The sequence below is a fragment of the Stegodyphus dumicola genome, chromosome X1 (assembly GCF_044657685.1).
Source record: "Stegodyphus dumicola isolate Sdum_Otavi_A_Nest chromosome X1, ASM4465768v1".
NCBI classification, from domain to species: Eukaryota; Metazoa; Arthropoda; class Arachnida; order Araneae; family Eresidae; genus Stegodyphus; species Stegodyphus dumicola.
The window spans coordinates 98,078,521-98,098,528 of NC_140780.1; the positions used below are offsets into that span (position 1 = coordinate 98,078,521).

At 34.8% G+C, this 20,008-nt stretch overlaps 1 protein-coding gene across 1 annotated transcript in view; it reads left to right on the top strand.

Moving 5' to 3' along the window:
• LOC118183902 (peripheral plasma membrane protein CASK-like) overlaps positions 1–20,008 on the top strand; it is a 367,998-nt gene that overhangs the window by 288,600 nt on the left and 59,390 nt on the right. The window contains exon 18 of the mRNA XM_085807886.1: positions 1,586–1,735. Within this exon, the coding sequence (XP_085664012.1) occupies positions 1,586–1,735 (150 nt within the window). The remainder of the gene's footprint in view (positions 1–1,585; positions 1,736–20,008) is intronic.

Sequence of the window (20,008 nt, forward strand, 5' to 3'; positions counted from 1 at the left end):
TCGGCATGGCTCAACATCCCAGAGAACACCTTCAGGGACCTATGTGACTCTCTTCCTGCACGTCTCGCAGCAGTCCGCTCTGCGAAAGGTGGTTATTCTGGCTTTTGACAGATGGTCACATTAATGTGACTGGACTGTGTAGTTTCCATGTAACATGACAATGCTTAAAATACTGATGAGTTGAAATCCTCTTAAGTAATTTGTGGAATGGTAGAGAATTCTGTGTTGATAAAATATTTTTCCTCTTTTCAGTGAAAAGTTTTGGGTGCATAAACTTGTTCTCAATTAAGTTTTAAGACAATATTTAAATACATCTTGAGATCATAGAAAAAAGATTTGTGAAAGAAATTTTTGGGGGGGGCGGTATCTGATAAACTTAGTCATTCTAAATTTAAGGAGCTATTATGGACCAAAACAATTTTAGTATAGATTTAGGATACATTTGTCAGCGTAAGTCTATGCAGTTGAGGCCACAGACCACCAATAGTTTTGTCTTGGATTGGTTTAGCGTTCTCATGATTTTCTCTTTGTAATTTAATCTTATAGCATCTAGCATGCTATTTATACAACACTAGATCACATTTCTGTTATCTTAAAAAATTCCAGACAAATCAGGCTGTGTATTTGACATCTGAAAGGTTTTGAAAGATCATGTCATGCATTTTTTTTATATAACTTTATTTTCTTCTATTTGTTTTTCAAGACTGTGTTGACAAAATTTTCTCTGGCATACATTTTCTATTATCTAGTGTTTTTCATTAAAGCAACAAAACTGACATTTCTTACCCTGTAAATTGTTTTATTGTAATAGGCACATGTATTTCTATTTCATTATGACATACTTTAAACCCACAATGATTTTAGTTAAAAAATTTGAATTGAAAAATTTTGCTGTATATGTAGGATATTTCGTCAGTCAATATTCTTTCTTTCTGTTTCAAATGATATACTTTGGGGGGGGGGGTTATGTGCAGCCTTCTTGAGATAGATTAAAAGGAATCTTTATTACATTATTAGTACTTTTTCATAAGATCGTGAAAATATTATTGCTATGTCTGGTTGAAGAATTAACTGATGAGTTGATTAAAAGTTCAAGATATACACCAAAATTGTACAAATCTTTTGAAAAAATGTTATTGTCAGTTTTCTTGTTCATCTGAAATAATGCATTAAGCATCGTAAGTTGATCAACAGCAACAAAATTATGCTATCTCACATGTATCAAAATGATCAAAAATACAAAATTAGCACCAGAATGCTTCCTCAACCAGCATACTTGTTAGATCTTTTGCCAGCTAACTTCTTTTTCAGCATTTGGATCATTTTATGGTGGCAGTATGGTTCAATAATGATGCAGCTTTCAAAAACACTTTGAGGTATTTCTTTGGAATATCAGACTTCAACAAAACTGGCATGGAATACCCTTAAATCTCAATGAAAGAACCATAATGATGTCTGTATTAATTTATAAAAATGAGTTTTAACAAAGTTAACTGTTGTCTGAGGCTTTTGTTACCAAATCTGACATTTTACATGCAATAATAAACTATGTCATCACTGAGTAATTATTACTTTCTTTTTGCAGTTAATTGTTCATTTTTTGGGCGGAAAAAGAAGCATTATAGAGATAAATACTTAGCAAAGCATAATGCTGTTTTCGATCAGTTAGATCTTGTAACATATGAAGAAGTAGTGAGGTTACCTGGATATAAAAGGAAAACTTTGGTTTTACTTGGTATGTACCCTTTCATCTTGGATGTTGTTCGTTACATTATATGTGTCGATAAATTATATTGCCTCATAAAGCATGTAGAATTATTGTATTCTGTAAAATAAATTAATGCTCTATTAACATATTTTTATATAATGAATGAATGACAGACAAATTAGATTTGAAAGTTCTCATACTGATAACACCCTGTCAAATTGGCATAGTTAATAAAAAGTCATGGATAGGGCATGCAGTGAAAAGATTTTATTTAATTTCTTAAAATTTGAAGATATATTTCAATATGCACTTTAAAGTTCTTAAAATGATATAGTTAATGTTGCCCCCTTGAATTAAGGTTTTTGAAAATGAGCATTTAAATTATGTAGGAGACATTAACTTCAAGGGAAAAGCAGAAGAGTTTTAGTTTTAAGGTGACAACGATATCGTCAGTCCTTATAAAGTAATAGTATAATATTAGGTATAATTTATCCATCAAGTTTAAACTGTTTTGTAGAGAACACCTTCTGAGTTTTCACACTCACAGCCTCTCTAATAATACCATTTCCAACATCGATTTGAGTTGAACATTCTCAATACTGTATGGGAAATTTTGAAAAGGAGAGCAATTATGTAAAATTTGACTTGTATTAATAAATTTTAATAGTTAGCATTAACATTAGTGTTTATTTAGAATTTTACAATTACAAATTTGTCACTAACATTAGTAAATCTTAGTTGTAATATTGACACACCCTTAACATTCCATCAAACTTCTCTAACCATTAATTTCATTATTATTATTAAAACTTCTATATAAATAAAACTGTATTATGATTATTGCTGTTAATTTAGAAATTAAAATAGTGTAGTACCTATTATTTATATCAATAATTTTTGCAAGTAAATAAATGTTAGATAAGTCTATTTTTCAATATAATTAATTATTTGTATCATATACCAATTATATAATGTTAATCAAGTTACCTATATAAACACATATTCAGAAACAGTTACGAGTGCATTAGAAAAAAATAATTCAAACAGAGGGAGGTCTGTGGCTCATAAAGTTAAAAGAGAAACTCTGCCTTGTGCTATGAAAGGCTTGCCAACCTTAAATTTGGAATATTTTTAAAAGAAAATGTGTATAAAACTGCTTGTCTAAATATACATAGTGATTTTAAATAATAGTTGCTAAAATATTTTAGATAAAGAAAATATGTAATATGCTAATTATGAATGAAAATATGCAAAGTATGATATTAGACCATGCTGTACAGTTGTGTGATTTTGTAGGTTTTTGCTTTAAGGATTCCCAGATAATTTATTCTCAGAACAAAAATATAAAGCAAACAATTATGGATGCATGCAGTCCTGATTTGCATACATTTAATCATATACTGGCTTTGGTTTGTTTATTGATGAATAATATTTAGCAGCGAATCTGTTTTCAGACAAAGTTTGTTCATACTTTCGCAGCAATTTATGCAAGAATTGCCATCTTTTTTTGGCATTGTGAATTAAAACTTCATAAAGCTAGCTCAGTTCAGACTTTAAAAAATCCAGCCAGATTTTTTCAAACTTCTGAATCAACAGTCGCTATGTTGGTTGTGGATTAAATGTTTAATTCAGTTGTGGTATGGTGAAGAAATGATGAAAGCCATAATATATTTTACAATAGCTATGTATACCAAATGACTATTTATAAATAATACTGTATTATGATTATTTTAAATAATACTGTATAATAATTTTTTAAATTGTAATAAACTTCATTTACGAAATATAAATCAGCTGTAACAAGTGAACAGTGTAAGTTGTTGAAGAAGAAGAAGTTGTTGGCTTAACTAGCATGAACTGTTTGATGACAGCTTCAAAATCTAGGTTGCATATTTGGTAAAGTTTTGCAAAATCAATTTCGCTAAAGCACTGAAATTATGTATATCCATGTGTAAAAAATATGCAAAATTTGGGAAGTGGTTCTGTTCATTTAGAAGTACTCAATGTTAAGTAATTAACTGCCAGTCATAGCAAATTGAAAGTTCAATAATGGAACAGTGAATATTCATCTTGAAGTTTCTTCTACCGTTTCTGTAAATGGGTCTGCAGATAGTAAATATCTTTGCTGAAATTTCAAATTTACCATAATTCAGAAAAATGATCACATATTTTGAAAAATTTAATAAAGCATTAAAGTTACAAACACATTTCGCAGCATTTCTGCACATCCAAAAAATCCACTTTGCTACAAATCAAAATCAAAAGTTGCACTCACAATTACCGAGTTAGGAGAATGTTGGCGATATTCTGCCCATTTGAGATTGAGAAATTTATAACTGAAACTGAACAAATTTTAAAGCCACAGGTTCTTCCATTCCCTCTTTTACATTTTACTAGGCCCACTGCCGGCCGAGCACTAAAGTCACTGAACATTGGTAGTTTGTTTCGGGGTTCGAATCCCAGTAAACAGGCTGGTTGCATGGGTGTTTTTGTGGTTTTCCCCATGAGTAACATGTATATGAGCCAGTTTTCATGAGAAAGTCTTCCATGAAGGCATCCCCGAGTGCTTTCCCATAACCAAGTATACAAACCAATCCTTGGAATTGAACTACAGTCACTGGTCACATCTGGGAATGTTTTTTGATAGTTTGTCATTGTCTCTGACTTCTAATGTATATAATTTCTTAACAGGTCCCATGTCTGGTCTGACTTCTGCCTCACATACATTTCCGTCTTTACCTGAATGCATTTTAACGACTTTGGTGTAACACCAGTTGTTTCTTATCACATTAACATCTCCAAGGACGACATTCCCTTCCTCTAAATTATATTCCTTCGTGGTCTTGTTACATTCTCTCTCAGCTGTCCTAAATATTCAGTTCTAGATCATTTCTGAGCTATTCTATAATTCTTTGCCTATAAGCATAATGCTTGAATCAATTAGATTCAAGTCTAGAACTCCTGCTTCTTTTATTTCTTGCAAGAATATTATAGTAGTTAAGGGTCTGAGATCATTGCTATTTTCAGAGATGTAAGACAAGAGTCTATTATTCGTGACATTTTCAGCATTGCCAAGTACTGCATTTAGGTCATAATCTAGATAAGCATTTTTAAAACTTGTCAGAATAAGTTTTTTAACATTCTTATTAGATGCTCTCAAAAGCCACCTCACCATAGTGATGATGGTGGGTTGAATTTCCAACTTATTCTCTTAAATGATGTGAATTCCTGCAGTATGGACCAGTTAGCTGTTCTCGTGAAATTTCTCCATTGTTGGAATAGATATATCTAGAGGGACCTCTTCTCAATAAATCTTCTTAGTGCTAGAAGGAAACTATCCCTAAACAATGATATTATTACTTCAGTGTGTACAGCTCAATAAGCAGCACAAGTAAACAATACTTTTCAACTCTTAGATGCATTTCTTAAATGCAAGGGACCACAGAGATCCACTTCTGCGACTTCAAAAACTAAAGCTTCTCGAATATGATCATCTAGTAATTATCCAATAGATAACATTCACCAGTTTCATGCTGTATTTTTACTAACAGAACAAGTCTGATTTTCTTGATTGTCTTCCTACTCTTCAGTATTCAGTAATCATCTCGCAATGCTGACATTAAATATTTTGTTCCAGTTCTTGGTATTTCCACATTATTAATCTTTTAAAAGTTTGGTGATCAGAAGGTAATACTGCAGGAAGTCTAAAATTTTCTTCATCTTTTTGCATAAAAACTTTTATCTTCACTCTTAATAATCCTTTTGAATGAGTAATTGTTTCTTAGAGACCGTACTCTTTTTCATCTTTCCCAAGTGAAAAAGCTTCTTGGACTCTCTTTAAACTTTTCTGCTTTCTCAGTTTCTCCTGCCGTTAATGGCCCTTGCTTTTCTCAACAAGTCATGTAGTAATTCTTGACAAATGAGTAACTAAATCTATGCTGCAATTTTAATTATTATCTTGCATGAAGATATTTGATAGAAAAAGTCTGTTTTCTCTACATTTATAGAGGATATTAATAATCTTTCTGAATTTACAGCTTCTCCATTTGGCATCAGTTTGAAATTTGACCATTCGTATCCTATCGTAAATCACTCGAATTTATTTGTTCAATAATATTTTCCTTTTCCCACTCATTAAATACTTGTTGGCAGGCTTCTATCTTGCATGGAGAATTAAAGAATCTCACTGTTCTTCAGTCTTTTCATACGTAAAACTTTTATTGTATAACAATAAATAATGACCTTCTAACCAGGGAATTCTTATTTGATATCTACAGATGGAGGACAAAATAATGCAAACACCTGTGAAAAAGTATGACGTATTTCACACCTGCAGTACAGCCGCGCAACCTGCAACAGAAGTGTGCCACCTAGTGAGCAGGAAGGGGAAGGTATCAGTCTCTCAACAGCAGTCACCTGCATTGCATGTTTTGATCAAACTGCCTGTTAGAAGTTGAAATGTCAGAGTTCCAAAGAGGAATGATAGTTGGAGCGTGTTTAAGTGGAGCCTCAGTTACGGAAACAGCAAACCTTGCGGGGTGTGCAAGGAGTATGGCATCAGCCATTATGACAGCGTACACAAAAGAGGGTAAGACGACGTCTTCAAAGCACAACAGTGGCTGAAATTCAAAGCTGGCTGATAGGGATAGACCAGTCTTGAAGTGTATAGTAGCCTGAAAGCACAAGCAGTCGTTATCCGAGATAACATCCGAAATGAACAGTCATCTCCAGGACCCCATTTCAACAAAAACTGTCAAAAGGGAACTTCATGCTGTGAACGTTTATGGCAGAATGGCCATTCGTAAACCCTTATTCAAAGCAACTAATGCTTTCAAGTGATGCCAATGGTGCAGAGATAACAAAGACTGATCCCCACAACAGTGGCAACAGGTAATATGGCCATATGAATCGTCATTCACTTTATTTCAGATAACTGGATGCGTTGCGTCTGGAGAACGCCCAAAGAAGCATTTCATCCTGATTGCCTCTTGCCGACTGTGAAGTAAGGGGGTGGCGCCATTATGGCATGGGATGCGATATCTTGCCACGGTCTTGGACCACTTGTTATTCTGCATCGGAGGATCACATCCAATCGCTATCTAAGCATTCTAGGTTATCATGTCCATCCTTTTGTCCAGATTGTATTCCCTGGGGAGCGAACACTTTTTCAAGACGACAATGCCCCCTATCCACACTGCTCGCTGTATTCAAGAATGGTTCAAAGAGCATGACGATGCAATTGAACATCTCGCTTGGCCCCCTCAGTCTCCGGACTTGAATATTATTGAACATTTATGGGCATATTTGGAGTCCAAACTTCATTCCTGATCTCTGCCTCGATCCGAACTTTCAGAATTAGAGACCGCTTTGTAGGAGGAATGGCTAAATAATCCTTTAAATATTGTCCATGACCTTTATACATCTAACCCACGTCGCATTCAATCTGTACTTTAGTCAAAGGGTGGTCCAACTCCCTTTTAATAAAGATTTTCCATTATTTCACAGGTGTTCATATTATTTTGTCCTCCATCTGGACATTCTTTATCTCTGTTAATGGTGTTTAAAAGCAAGTTCTTCTAATTCCGTTTTTGTTTCCTTTTCAACAGGATCAGTTATTCCCAAAGAATCTCCATAGATCCAATCAAACTCTTGAGCATTGCTTACGTGAAGAGAGAGCACTAATGGAGAACTCATTATTATTTTTTTTTCATTGCTACCCTTACCTAGAATTGTGCAGCCTAAATAATTATTTATGTCTATTTAGCCCTTAAATACGAGGGTTGGAACTTTAATAGTGGCAACACAGCTGAAAAAAATGCTATGCAACAAAACCAAAGAATATTGCGTATACCACACGTGAACTACATACCTACCTTACCTCTCAGAAAAAAGACTTGTCCTGCCTACGTCATGCGCATGCGGAGTGACGCGAAGAACGGATCCTTGTATTAGCTCACGGTCTAAAGTAAGTGTTGTCGGGATGTTTTCAAAACAAGAACAACGATGTTGGATAAAAGTTGAATGTGCCAGAGGTCGTACAGCACGACAGTGTCATCAAGGGCTTCAAGAGGCTTGCGGGGAATCTGCATTGCCTTGCAGAACCGTAGTAAGATGGGTGAACACATTCAATGAAGGATGCCAAAACGTGGCAGACATGCTGCAGCCAGGTCGTCCGAGTGTCAGCGATGAAGACGTGCAAGCGCACTAATGGACAGTGATCGCCGCCAAACGATTCATCAGCTGGCCGGACACACAGTATTAGCGCATACAACTGTGCTGCACATTCTTAAGGAACGCCTGTCCATGAGAAAAATTGCTTCATGATGAGTTCCACATCAATTGACGGAAATGCAGAAATGGCTACGATACGATGCTGCCCGAACCCACCTGGAGCGCTATGAGCATGAAGGATATGCTTTTTTATGCCGTATCATTACGCTGGATGAGACTTGCGTCCGATCGTACCAGCCAGAACTGAAACGCCAATCAAACGAATGGCATCATCACAGGTTACCACGATGTTCGAAATTTCGTCAGAACCCCAGCAATGTGAAAGTTATGGTGATTCTCGTGTAGGACTGTGATGGTGTCATCCTAACGCATACCATTCCCCCCACAGCAGATCGTCACTGCGCAGTATTACTGCTCATTTTTGGAGCACAATCTTTGACCAGCTATGAGAAAAAAACGGCGACACTTTCTGCAGAACGCTCCTCTCATTTTGCATGACAATGCTTGGCCGCATGCAGCGCAAGCTGTGACTGATTTGTTCAAGCGATGGGGCTGGGAAGTGCTTTACCATCCACCATACTCCCCAGATCTAAGCCCTTGTGACTATGACTTAATTCCTAAGATGAAGGAACCACTTCGTGGCACTCACTTCCAAACTGTTCCTGAGATTCTTGCGGCAGTAGACCGGTCTATTCAAATTATCAACAAAACAGGCGCAGCTACAGGTATTCTGTGACTTCCACATCGTTGGAAACGGGCTGTACACAATGCTGGCGACTATATTGAAGGACTGTAAAACATGATGACATGAATAACTTTTGTATTCCTTGTAAATAAATAGTTGCCACTATTAAAGTTCCAACCCTCATAGATCTTTAATTTTCCATCTAAATCTGCTCCTATAACCCCTTCGCGCCAACTGTCACGTCTACGTACCAGCAATGAACACACTCACTTTCCGACTGACATGCATGCGTGCCACAGCGTTTTCCCGTTCACCCCAACTATCACGTATTTGTGCCAGTGTCCTGGAACGTTTTAAAAACTATAATTTCTGCCACAAGAGGGCACTGTATGTCCATATGGTTTCAGATATATGTACATTAGACCTTCTACTCGAAATGAGAGAAGCATGATTCCCATACACGTGTTTTTGATTATCTAAACAAAAGGGGAAATAAATGTTTCTGAATGGCGTGATTTATGACGTCTCTTTAAATTCGCACGAGGTAGTTGTTTATTGTAAGTTGAGAAGTTTTATTTTCACTAAAGCATTGGGTATTTCGGATTAAATTGGATCTTGTTAGACGTGAATTCTTTCTGTTTTTAATAGAAACAGGCAGAATAAATATTTTTTAATAGAAAATTTTTTATACGTGAATTCTTTCTGTTTTAGAAAATAATTCGATCTTCTTAGACGTGAATTCTTTCTGTTTTTACCGTTGCAATCACACCAAGATCAGCAGAATCATTAAATCTGCTCAGATTAACTGAAAGACATTTTCCAAAACTTCAGAAGAAACTGATCAGAAAATGAGACGACGATGCTTCGTTTGTTCACATTCCCGGAAAAATCCTCCAAAACGGCAAATGAGTTATTACGAGTGCAAGGAATGTAACGTAGGACTGTGTGTAGATCCGTTTTCAAATTTTTCATACAAAAAGTGAATTTTAAGTAATATATTTAGTTTTCAGATGTATAATGTTAAAAGTCATATAAAATGGTGAGTAATGAAAATTAAATGTGTAAAATATGCATTTAAACAAGAAATAAGGTAAAGTATATATATATAAAGCATAAGCCGTTTAAATACTCTATAGAGCATTATTAAACAATGCGTTGATACTACGGAAATTTCATGGATTTAGGCTTAATAGCCAAAAAGCCCCTGGCCCTAGACAGACGATCACGTGAGACACTGCCGGCCTCCTCGATAAGCGCACGTTTGCGCTACCCGGCGCGAAGGGGATAAGAACATCTTTTATTTGAGTTGTCAAATAGATACTTATTTCCATTTAAAATAGTATTGCTCACTGATTCTAAAGCAAAGTTTAAAGTTTAAAGAAATTAAACATTTAGCAGTGGTAGCAATGAAAGCTCCCTGAGTCATGTTGTGGTGACATTGAAGACAATAAAAGATTTTGAACTTAACCAATTTATTAACAATATAATATAAAATAAAAACACAAAAATAAATGTCAACAATATTAGAGTATTAGGAAAAACACAACATAATCATCATTCATCAAATATTTTTACCTGTACTCCAAAACAATGGCATTCTATACAAACAAAACAAATTAAATGAAGATGTCCTAAATAGTGACTATGCAGCCTAAAAATAAAGCAGGCTACCCATTCAATAAGTCCATAAACAATGGTCAAGAAAACACCTGAAAAATTTTAATGTGAAACCACTTAAAACCGGCCTAACTTCATTTGCACAAGGAGTCATCGCCGCTCACGTATTTTTAATTCCGCCCTCGTTGAAGTAACATGGACGCCGCCCACGGCATTTACTCACAGGACAGCCTTGAAGAATTTTAATCTGGAACCATCAAACCGGAATCAAGGCATTCTTTCACCGGACTGCATGCATCCGTTGAAGGGGCTAGAAACCGCTCACTCACCAGCCAGGAAACCAGGAACTAGAAGGGTTGAGCCAGAGCGACGCGAGATACTTATAGCAGAAGTAGGAATGACGTCATCTCACGGCAACCAATCAGCTATCGGCACGAATCGGCTTTTCAGATGACGTAAATCATGTTTCGTTTTTGCATCTCAATTAGGTTGAAACAGTCCGTTCTCAATGCAAATAGTGGCAGCAAGAAAAGAAGTAGAAGTAACTACTATATTATATTAAAATAAGGACTAAACTAAATAAACATTTCAAGGAGGAGAGATGATGCATTAAAAGGTTTAAAAATAAGCTATATTTTCCAACAAATGCCCCCCACATCATCATCTCCGACCTGAAATAAAAACCGAATGCCAGTATCTTTACAAAATTCAAAATAAGAATAAATAAATATCACAATTTCATTCAGAAATTTTTAAGAAAATTTTTCTTTGGGAAAATCTTATCCCATTATTCAAAAATTTTACCGTAGCAAGAAAGTCCAACATGTTACAAAACAATACAAAGTCATATATATGATCATACACTCAATACATTTACCCAGGGCCCTGGTCACTCATACAACATTCTACACTATACAATTTTTACATTTACCTAATATCCATCACAATATGACTTATAACATATTTTTCAAATTAACAAAACTCTTAATTTAAATACACACAAAAACAAATTTCATAGGAAAATTGTTCCACAAAATCTTACCAGGTTATGCTTAGTCAGCGGTTTTGTCATGGGATCAGCCAGATTATCTTTACTTGGGACATATTTTAAATCAAAAATTTCCCTGTTCAATAGATCACGAATGAAAAATAGTTTCACATCTATATGTTTTGTCCTTGAGTTTTCAATGGGTGATTTTGTAAAACATATAGCTGCCATGTTATCAGCAAACAATATTGGCCTCGAAACATAGTTACTTGCAATTTTAAACTGAATGCATTCATCCAAAATGTTTTTAAACCAAACTAATTCTTTTGCTGATTCAGTCATGGAGATAAATTCAGCCTCCATAGTAGATAAACTCACTCCCCTTTCTTTAAATGTACGCCAAGATACAGGTGATTCTCCCAATAAAGCTATTTGTCCACCAATAGACACCATATCATCCCTACTTGAAGCAAAATCCGAATCTGAATATATATTGAGCTTCAGTCCTTGCATACCAGTCTGAGTTTGTACTGTCTGGTATTGGAAACGTACCCTAACAGTTTAAGTAATCCTTCCCAGTGAAACTTACCAGGATTGCTTTGGAACTGAGAAAATATATTAACAGCATAAGCTATATCCGGACGAGTACGATTGCAAAGAAACGATAGACATCCCAAAACATTTCTATAAGGATAATTCATCATTTCAGTCGTTTCTTCTTGTGTACTGGGACTTTGAGACTTTGAGTATTTCACACCTTTAACTATTGGAAGGGAAGTAATTTGTATTTTAAAAGACTTAAATCGATTAACTATGTCTTCTATATATAATTGCTGATGAATTAAAACACTATTTTTCTCATATTCAAATTCCACACCCAGAAGCTTTCTTGTTTTACCTAAAATTTTCAAATCAAAATGTGAACTCAGGACTTTTAATATCCTTTTGGCCTGAACTTCACTTTTCCCAAACACAACTATATCATCAACATAAACCAACAGAATGACAAAATCTCTAAACCGATAGACACAATTACACCACTCAAACTTGATTAACCCTAGGTTACATAGTGTTCTATCCAACTCGTAGTACCATAATCGGCCACTCTGATGCAAACCATACAAGGCTCTATCTAAACGACACACAAAAGTTTCTTTATCTCGCTCCACAAAACCCTGAGGTTGGGACATGTAAATTTCCTCTGATAAGGGAGCGTAGAGATAGGCACTTTTCACGTCACATTGTATATTTGCCCATCCAAGGTGTGCAACTAAAAGGGAGAAAAAGAGCCTTATTACTGAAAAGTTGACTGCAGGAGGGTAGGTTTCATCATAGGTATCGTATTTAATTTGCTGATAACCCTGAGCCACTAAACGAGCTTTAAAACGAACAATGTTTCCAAATTCGTCACGTTTAATGTTGAAAATCCACCTGCAACCTAGTGGAGTCTTGTCTTTAGGAAGTGGAACAAGATGCCATACCTTATGCTTTCGCATGTTGGCCATTTCCTCTTCCATTGCCTCTTTCCATTTAAGCTTTTCTGCAGATTTCATTGCCTGGTTATAAGTCTTTGGAGTTGAAACATCTAGTCAGCTATCTCGGGTATACGACGTTGAAGGAGTACCAGTTGGGTCGATTTCACCACTATAAGTATTGCTTCCCTTGAAATCAAACAAGGTAGGATCATACTGAATATTATGTTCAGTGCAATACCTTTCTACATCATTTGGCGATCGTAGTCTTTGATTAGACCCCCTCTCAAAATAATACACATCCGTACGAGTGCCGTCTGGCCTTGGAACAGGTTTACGAAGCCAAGTTACTTGTCTCAATGTAGATTGAGTGTCAGTGCCAATTGTAGAAGAAGGTACATTGGTATCGGTTCTTTCCTCTATTTCAGGAAAATAGCCAACTGGAGTGTCAGTAGATTGGAACTCTACCCTTTCTTCAGATTCCAAATCAGGAAGGGTGCCCAGTGCAGCTCCACTGCCACTTTTCTGCATTCCAATCGACTCTTTAAAAGTAGCATTTAGGGTTTCCACTACCTTTTGTTCATTTTCCAACCAAATTTTGTACCCTTTTGTTCGTACACTGTACCCAGTTAATCGGCCCTTTGTTGCCTTTGGATCAAGTTTAGAATTTCTTTTAGCCTTTGGAATTCCCACATAGGCAATCGTTCCAAATGCCTTAAGATGACGTACTGATGGTTTCCGCTTAGTGTATAATTCAAATGGGGTTCTATCTTGGCCTTTATGACAAATTCTATTAAATGAATATGCAAAATACATTACTGCATCTGACCAAAATTCGGAACTCATTCCGCTATCGTGCAAGATTGCACGTACATTATTTAGAGCTGTCTGATTAAATCTCTCACAAACTCCATTCTGTTCTGGAGTATATACATCTGTAAATTCATGCTTTACACCATTTTTATTACAATATGACCTGAATTGATCGTTATCATATTCTCGCCCATTGTCAGTCCTAAAGTATTTCAACTTAAGGTTCAAAGATCTTTCCGCACGTGCTATATGCCTTTCAAATACTTCAAACACCTGACTTTTCTCCACAATGGGGTACACTACCACGTAACGAGAATATTCGTCAATAAAGGAAACAAAATAATGTTCACCATTCCTACCTGGAATGTTAATAGGTCCCCATACATAAGAGAAAACCCTTTCAAGCGGTCTCTTTACTTGAATACCTTCTAAGGGTCTATTGGAGATTCGTCTTTGCTTATTGATTTGGCAATGTTCACAAAACAAATTAGGTGAGTGCTTTAACACGGGAAGACCTCGAACTGAATGTCTCTTACTAGTCCTGACAATAGTATCATAATTTATATGACCAAACCGACCATGCCATAATTCACTATTATTATTCTGAACTGCGGATGCCTCAAATTTTACAGATTTGTCCCCCTTTTTGATTATTTTCGGGAACACATGATAGTTACTTCCTATCAACTTAGCCTTGTACAAAGTTGAATTCTCATCATCAGTAACTTTAATTTGCCCATTTTTACCATAAAATCTTGCTCCATTGATATCCACCCTAGGTCCAGATATTAAATTTCGTCTTAGTTCAGGTGAATATAACACATCTTTAAGCAAAATAACCGTATCCCCAAATTTCATTTTAACAGTACCCTTCCCATGAATTGGAAAAGTTACCCCATCAATAGCTACTAGCATATTCTCATTTTTCACAGGAGAAAAAGTATCAAACAATTCACGATTTCTACAAAAATGATGAGATGCAGCCGTATCAAAGATCCAACTATCATCATTTTCTTCCAAATTGTTAACATTGGCTTGAGCTATATAAAATGGGACTGTGCATGGGAATTATTACTTTTATTCAACTTGGGTTTATTCTTACACTTAGAAGATGTTTTATTACTACTAGATACAGCTGAGGAAACAGAAGAAGCAGGTGAGGGTGATCTGGAAAAAATTACCTCTCATTCTACAGTATATTTGAATATGACCTGGACGGCCACATTTATAACACTTGAGCCCTTTAATCTGCTTAAATTTGGGTTCACAGTGAGTACTTTGAACTTCTATAGTCTTATTGGAGTTTTCCCTATCCATCTTTCTTAAATTAAGACGCGTTTCCTCTGCTAAAATTTCAAGTTCAACATTTTTAAAAATGAACTTGATCTGGCCACCTCAAAATATTCTGAACTACTTGATCAAATTTATCTGGAAGAAACCTAAGAAACTGGAAACATATATATAAGTCTCTTACAGCCTGATTAATATCAGCTAACTGTTCAGTTACGCGTTTTAATCTAGAAGAAAAGAAACTAATACTTTCATTTGGCTTGATTTTGCAATTTAAGAACTCTGAAAACAGGGACATATGTCTTGACAGATGATCTGGCTGGAAATATTTGGCAAGAGTATTCCATGCCACTACCGGGTCATCAATTTCACATATCAAGTTTCTATGTTCAGGGCTTACATTCATATAAATTAACGATAATGCCAATCGACTTCTATTTTGATAGTCGGCAATAATTTCTTTTGTAATACCCTTAACATCATCCAAATCAGGACATTTTTCAATACCTTTAACCAAAAGCCATGCATTTTTTTCATTCAAGACAAACTTCATATCTTTGGACCATGTAAAATAATTACATGCATCAAGTTTAGCAATATTATGCATGACACTAACAGTAGCCATATTTGAATTTTAACAAAAACCGCCCCCCCAATCTCTTAAGTCCTAAATTAACTTTAAACTTCAAAAGTCTGCACTAAAAATAACTCAGGAGCTACTGGGCCCATAACCAAAATGATGCTAAAGCAAAGTTTAAACTTTAAAGAAATTAAACATTTAGCAGTGGTAGCAATGAAAGCTCCCTGAGTCATGTTGTGCAGACATTGAAGACAATAAAAGATTTTGAACTTAACCAATTTATTAACAATATAATATAAAATAAAAACACAAAAATAAATGTCAACAATATTAGAGTATTAGGAAAAACACAACATAATCATCATTCATCAAATATTTTTACCTGTACTCCAAAACAATGGCATTCTATACAAACAAAACAAATTAAATGAAGATGTCCTAAATAGTGACTATGCAGCCTAAAAATAAAGCAGGCTACCCATTCAATAAGTCCATAAACAATGGTCAAGAAAACACCTGAAAAATTTTAATGTGAAACCACTTAAAACCGGCCTAACTTCATTTGCACAAGGAGTCATCGCCGCTCACGTATTTTTAATTCCGCCCTCGTTGAAGTAACATGGACGCCGCCCATGGCATTTACTCACAGGACAGCCTTGAAGAATTTTAATCTGGAACCATCAAACCGGAATCAAGGCATTCTTTCACCGGACTGCATGCATCCGTTGAAGGGGCTAGAAACCGCTCACTCACCAGCCAGGAAACCAGGAACTAGAAGGGTTGAGCCAGAGCGACGCGAGATACTTATAGCAGAAGTAGGAATGACGTCATCTCACGGCAACCAATCAGCTATCAGCACGAATCGGCTTTTCAGATGACGTAAATCATGTTTCGTTTTTGCATCTCAATTAGGTTGAAACAGTCCGTTCTCAATGCAAATAGTGGCAGCAAGAAAAGAAGTAGAAGTAACTACTATATTATATTAAAATAAGGACTAAACTAAATAAACATTTCAAGGAGGAGAGATGATGCATTAAAAGGTTTAAAAATAAGCTATATTTTCCAACACTCACAAATATGACAAGTTAATTTAAGTCATTTAGACAGTCACTGTTACAGAGTCTTAAGAATATTTTAGCAAATTTTCTTTTGATTTAGGGCCTCAAATTGTACCCTATACAATACAAAGTCCAAGATCTCGATGTCCAATATCCAGAATGATCTAAAATCCGGACTTTAAAGTCACCAACAAAAATTTTTTTAAGGATTTTTTTTTTTAATGCTTTACGCATGCACATTTGATTTTTTTCCACGTAAGAAAACGTGGAGAATCTTGATTCTTTATTTCACTTCGGTACTAGATAAAATACATCATTATTGAAGAAACAATCATTTTAGCATAAATTTGTGTGATCAATAATTTGTCTCCGTATCTGCTTGGATACATCTCAAACTGAAACAATCTACATAGAAACATTGTTGATTTTACAATTACTAATATTTTGCTTTCACCCCCCCATATGTTTATCAACACATGAAAACTTGAGTAACCTCTCATGCACCCATGTCTAAATAATATTTTTATATACTAGTAGTTGAGTAACAAAGAGTATGGAAACCTCTTATGTTGACACTACCCTTGGTGCTGATTACAAATTTTAGTTAAATGTACTAAATTTGACGAGGAAAAATTTCTTTCCATTAGCTAAAAATAGATTTTGTTAATGATACCGTAGCCAAAATAAAACATTTAGCGCTATTTGAATAATGAATAACTCATTTTTTATTCACGTAAAACCAGAACTGGGCAGCAGAATTTAGGGAGGACAAATTTTTTGGAATTTAGAGAAGCACCGAGTAACAAAATTAAGGAATGATAAAATTTAGACTTTAGAGAAAGCTCTGGGTCCCAGAATTAAGGGGCAGCAAAAGTTTAAAACCTATGGAGGTGCTTGGTAGTAGAATTTAGAACCAGCAGAGACTGGATCAGACAGCAAAATATATAGCACCTGCTTTCACTAAGCTTAAGTATATGTGGGAATTTATTTATTTAAGTCTCAGATAAGCGTTAGGCATGTGCAAGAATTAGACATAAGCATAATAAATAACTGAATTAATACAATTGAGGTTTGTCTTAGTGCAGGCTAGAAGCAAAACAAAATTTAACGGTACATTTTGTCATTCGTCGCCAATCTCATGCTATATAGCCAATAATATGTAGCAGATGCTGTTAAGCTAGGCTAAAAGTTAAACTTTACTAATTCAAAAGAATTTCAGTTAATCTAGCAGATTGGGATGTTCCTTAATTTTCTGATTTGTTCCAACTTTTTATTTTTTGCCTGCTGTTATAATTACAGCAATTTCATGAAAAAACTAAAGTTAGAACTTTCAATTATGTCAAAAGCAGTTTTTAATTCTGGACCTGCAACAGGATGTATAAAGCGAAAGCATGTTTCAGTGTGCATTAAAAAAAGTGGAATTGATGCAAAAAATTGATAGCATGTATCCGCCTCAAAATTATGTGAGGAGTATGGCATTGGAAAGCTTATATGACATAACAGAAAAAGGAACTTTACGAATTTTTTGTGGATTCTGACACCCAACTCGCAATGAATAACAGAAAAATTACTCACTATGCTAAAAGTGACAGTTATGACGAAGTGATGATTTTGAATGGTAAGCAAGAGATTCAGCTAGGGCATGCTATTGATGGGGGAAATGCTAATGACTGAAGCCAAAATATTTCATATCAACTTAAAAACAGAATGTACATAGTCAACAGATTGCTTAACTAAATTTTAAAATCACCATGGTATGTGCCTCTAGATACTTTAAAAAATTCTTGGCATAATTTATGGCCAGCTACCATATTTCATGATGAAGATGATAACGACGAATTTGAAAGCTTTCAGATATCGCAAACCACAGGTAAAATTTTTCAAATAATGGATTTTGTAAAAAAATGTGGAGAAGTGGTAGTAAATGAAGATGATATAATAGAAGCTTTTCATTGTGGTGACAATGGTCAATGCTGCTACCAGTAGTGAAGAAAGTGAGAGAGAATTTAGTGAAAATGAAAAAATTTCGATTGACCAGTTATCAGAGTCAGATTTCTCATCAGAGTCACTGCAGTACTTGAACAGTGGAACTTTGTAATTGAACAAGAAATTATGTCTGTGTATAGAATTGAAGAGAGAGTATTAGCACAAAAAACCAAGAAACTTAAACAATTTACATTCAAAGAAATGTTTAATAAAGTGAACAAATTAATATTAAGCCTTTTTTTTTTTTTTTTAATTTTGACACCCTTTTGATCATGAATGCTCCATTATATCGTAAATCATGATTTCATATTTTTAATTTTATAATTTCTACATGCCATCTTACCAGAATCTCGGACTTTATACTGTATTTTTGATTAATACTAGATGGCTTCATGAGACACTTCATGTGTTTCTGTTTTCTTAACTCACGGAAAGAAATTGTGTATCACTGTTTCTTCTAGGAATTTCAAACCCAATTTCTCAGCCACAAATTTGCTTCTATAACACTTCTGACTTTCTAAATCTGTGATAATAATCGCCAGATATTCTTTCCCATTTTCTATCATATTAACAATTTAAGTTTGCAAATGCATTTCCTTTTGTGCAAGAATTTGATAAAATAGCATGTTCATCTATTTCATTTTCACATCTAGCTTTTGTTTTATTGAGACAGTTATTTGAGTTAAAAACACGTGATATCAAAATGTCTTCTCTTACGGGACATACAAATTGCTGTTATTTTACACCGTCTTGATTGTTTTCTTTTTTTCTTCAAACATATGAAACAGACCCCCATTTCTTTAAAGTAGATTTCCTTTCTTCAATACTGATATTACGTGCATAATCACATGTTTCAAAACCATGATATTTATTACAAAATACACAAGTATTTTGGACATTTTTATTCACTTCTGAATTGATAATTTCGCTTAATAAATTTTTATTTAGGTTTTCCCGTTGAGTCAGAATTAATACTCCTTTAGACTGTGAAATGATGAACCGCATTTCGAGAGTCACCTGTCAAGCCAATCCTTTCTCTCACATTTAAGTGGGCATTCAGAAAGCTGATTAAATCATCAACTTTATATTCAGAATTTCTGGTTTATTATATTCAAAGAGTAAATGTTTTAAAATCGCATGTCATAACAAATTCCTATATGTGTTTGAAGAAATTCCAAACTACAAATTTGCATCTGACAATTATCTAGTTACTTTCAAAAGCTTCTGACATCATTAAAATGTTTAAGAGTGGAAAACTGAACAAGTTACTCGTGAACATTTATCAAAACATCATCTCATCCATATTGGTCAGTTAACAATTTAACAGCCTTATTATTATTATCAGATGTAACTGATAAACTATTAATACTGTTTAATGTGGAACTGCACAAATCAGGGTTGCCACGCTACCTGGAAAACCGGAAAAAATCAGGGAATTCGAAAATTCAGGAAAAAGTCAGGGAATTTAAGTATTTTGGTCAAAATCTGGAAAGTCAGCGAATTTCATACAACGATCCTGCCAAAAAAAAAACGAGTTTTGCGCCGACGTCGGAAGAGATACTTTTTTGGCGAATTGTGTA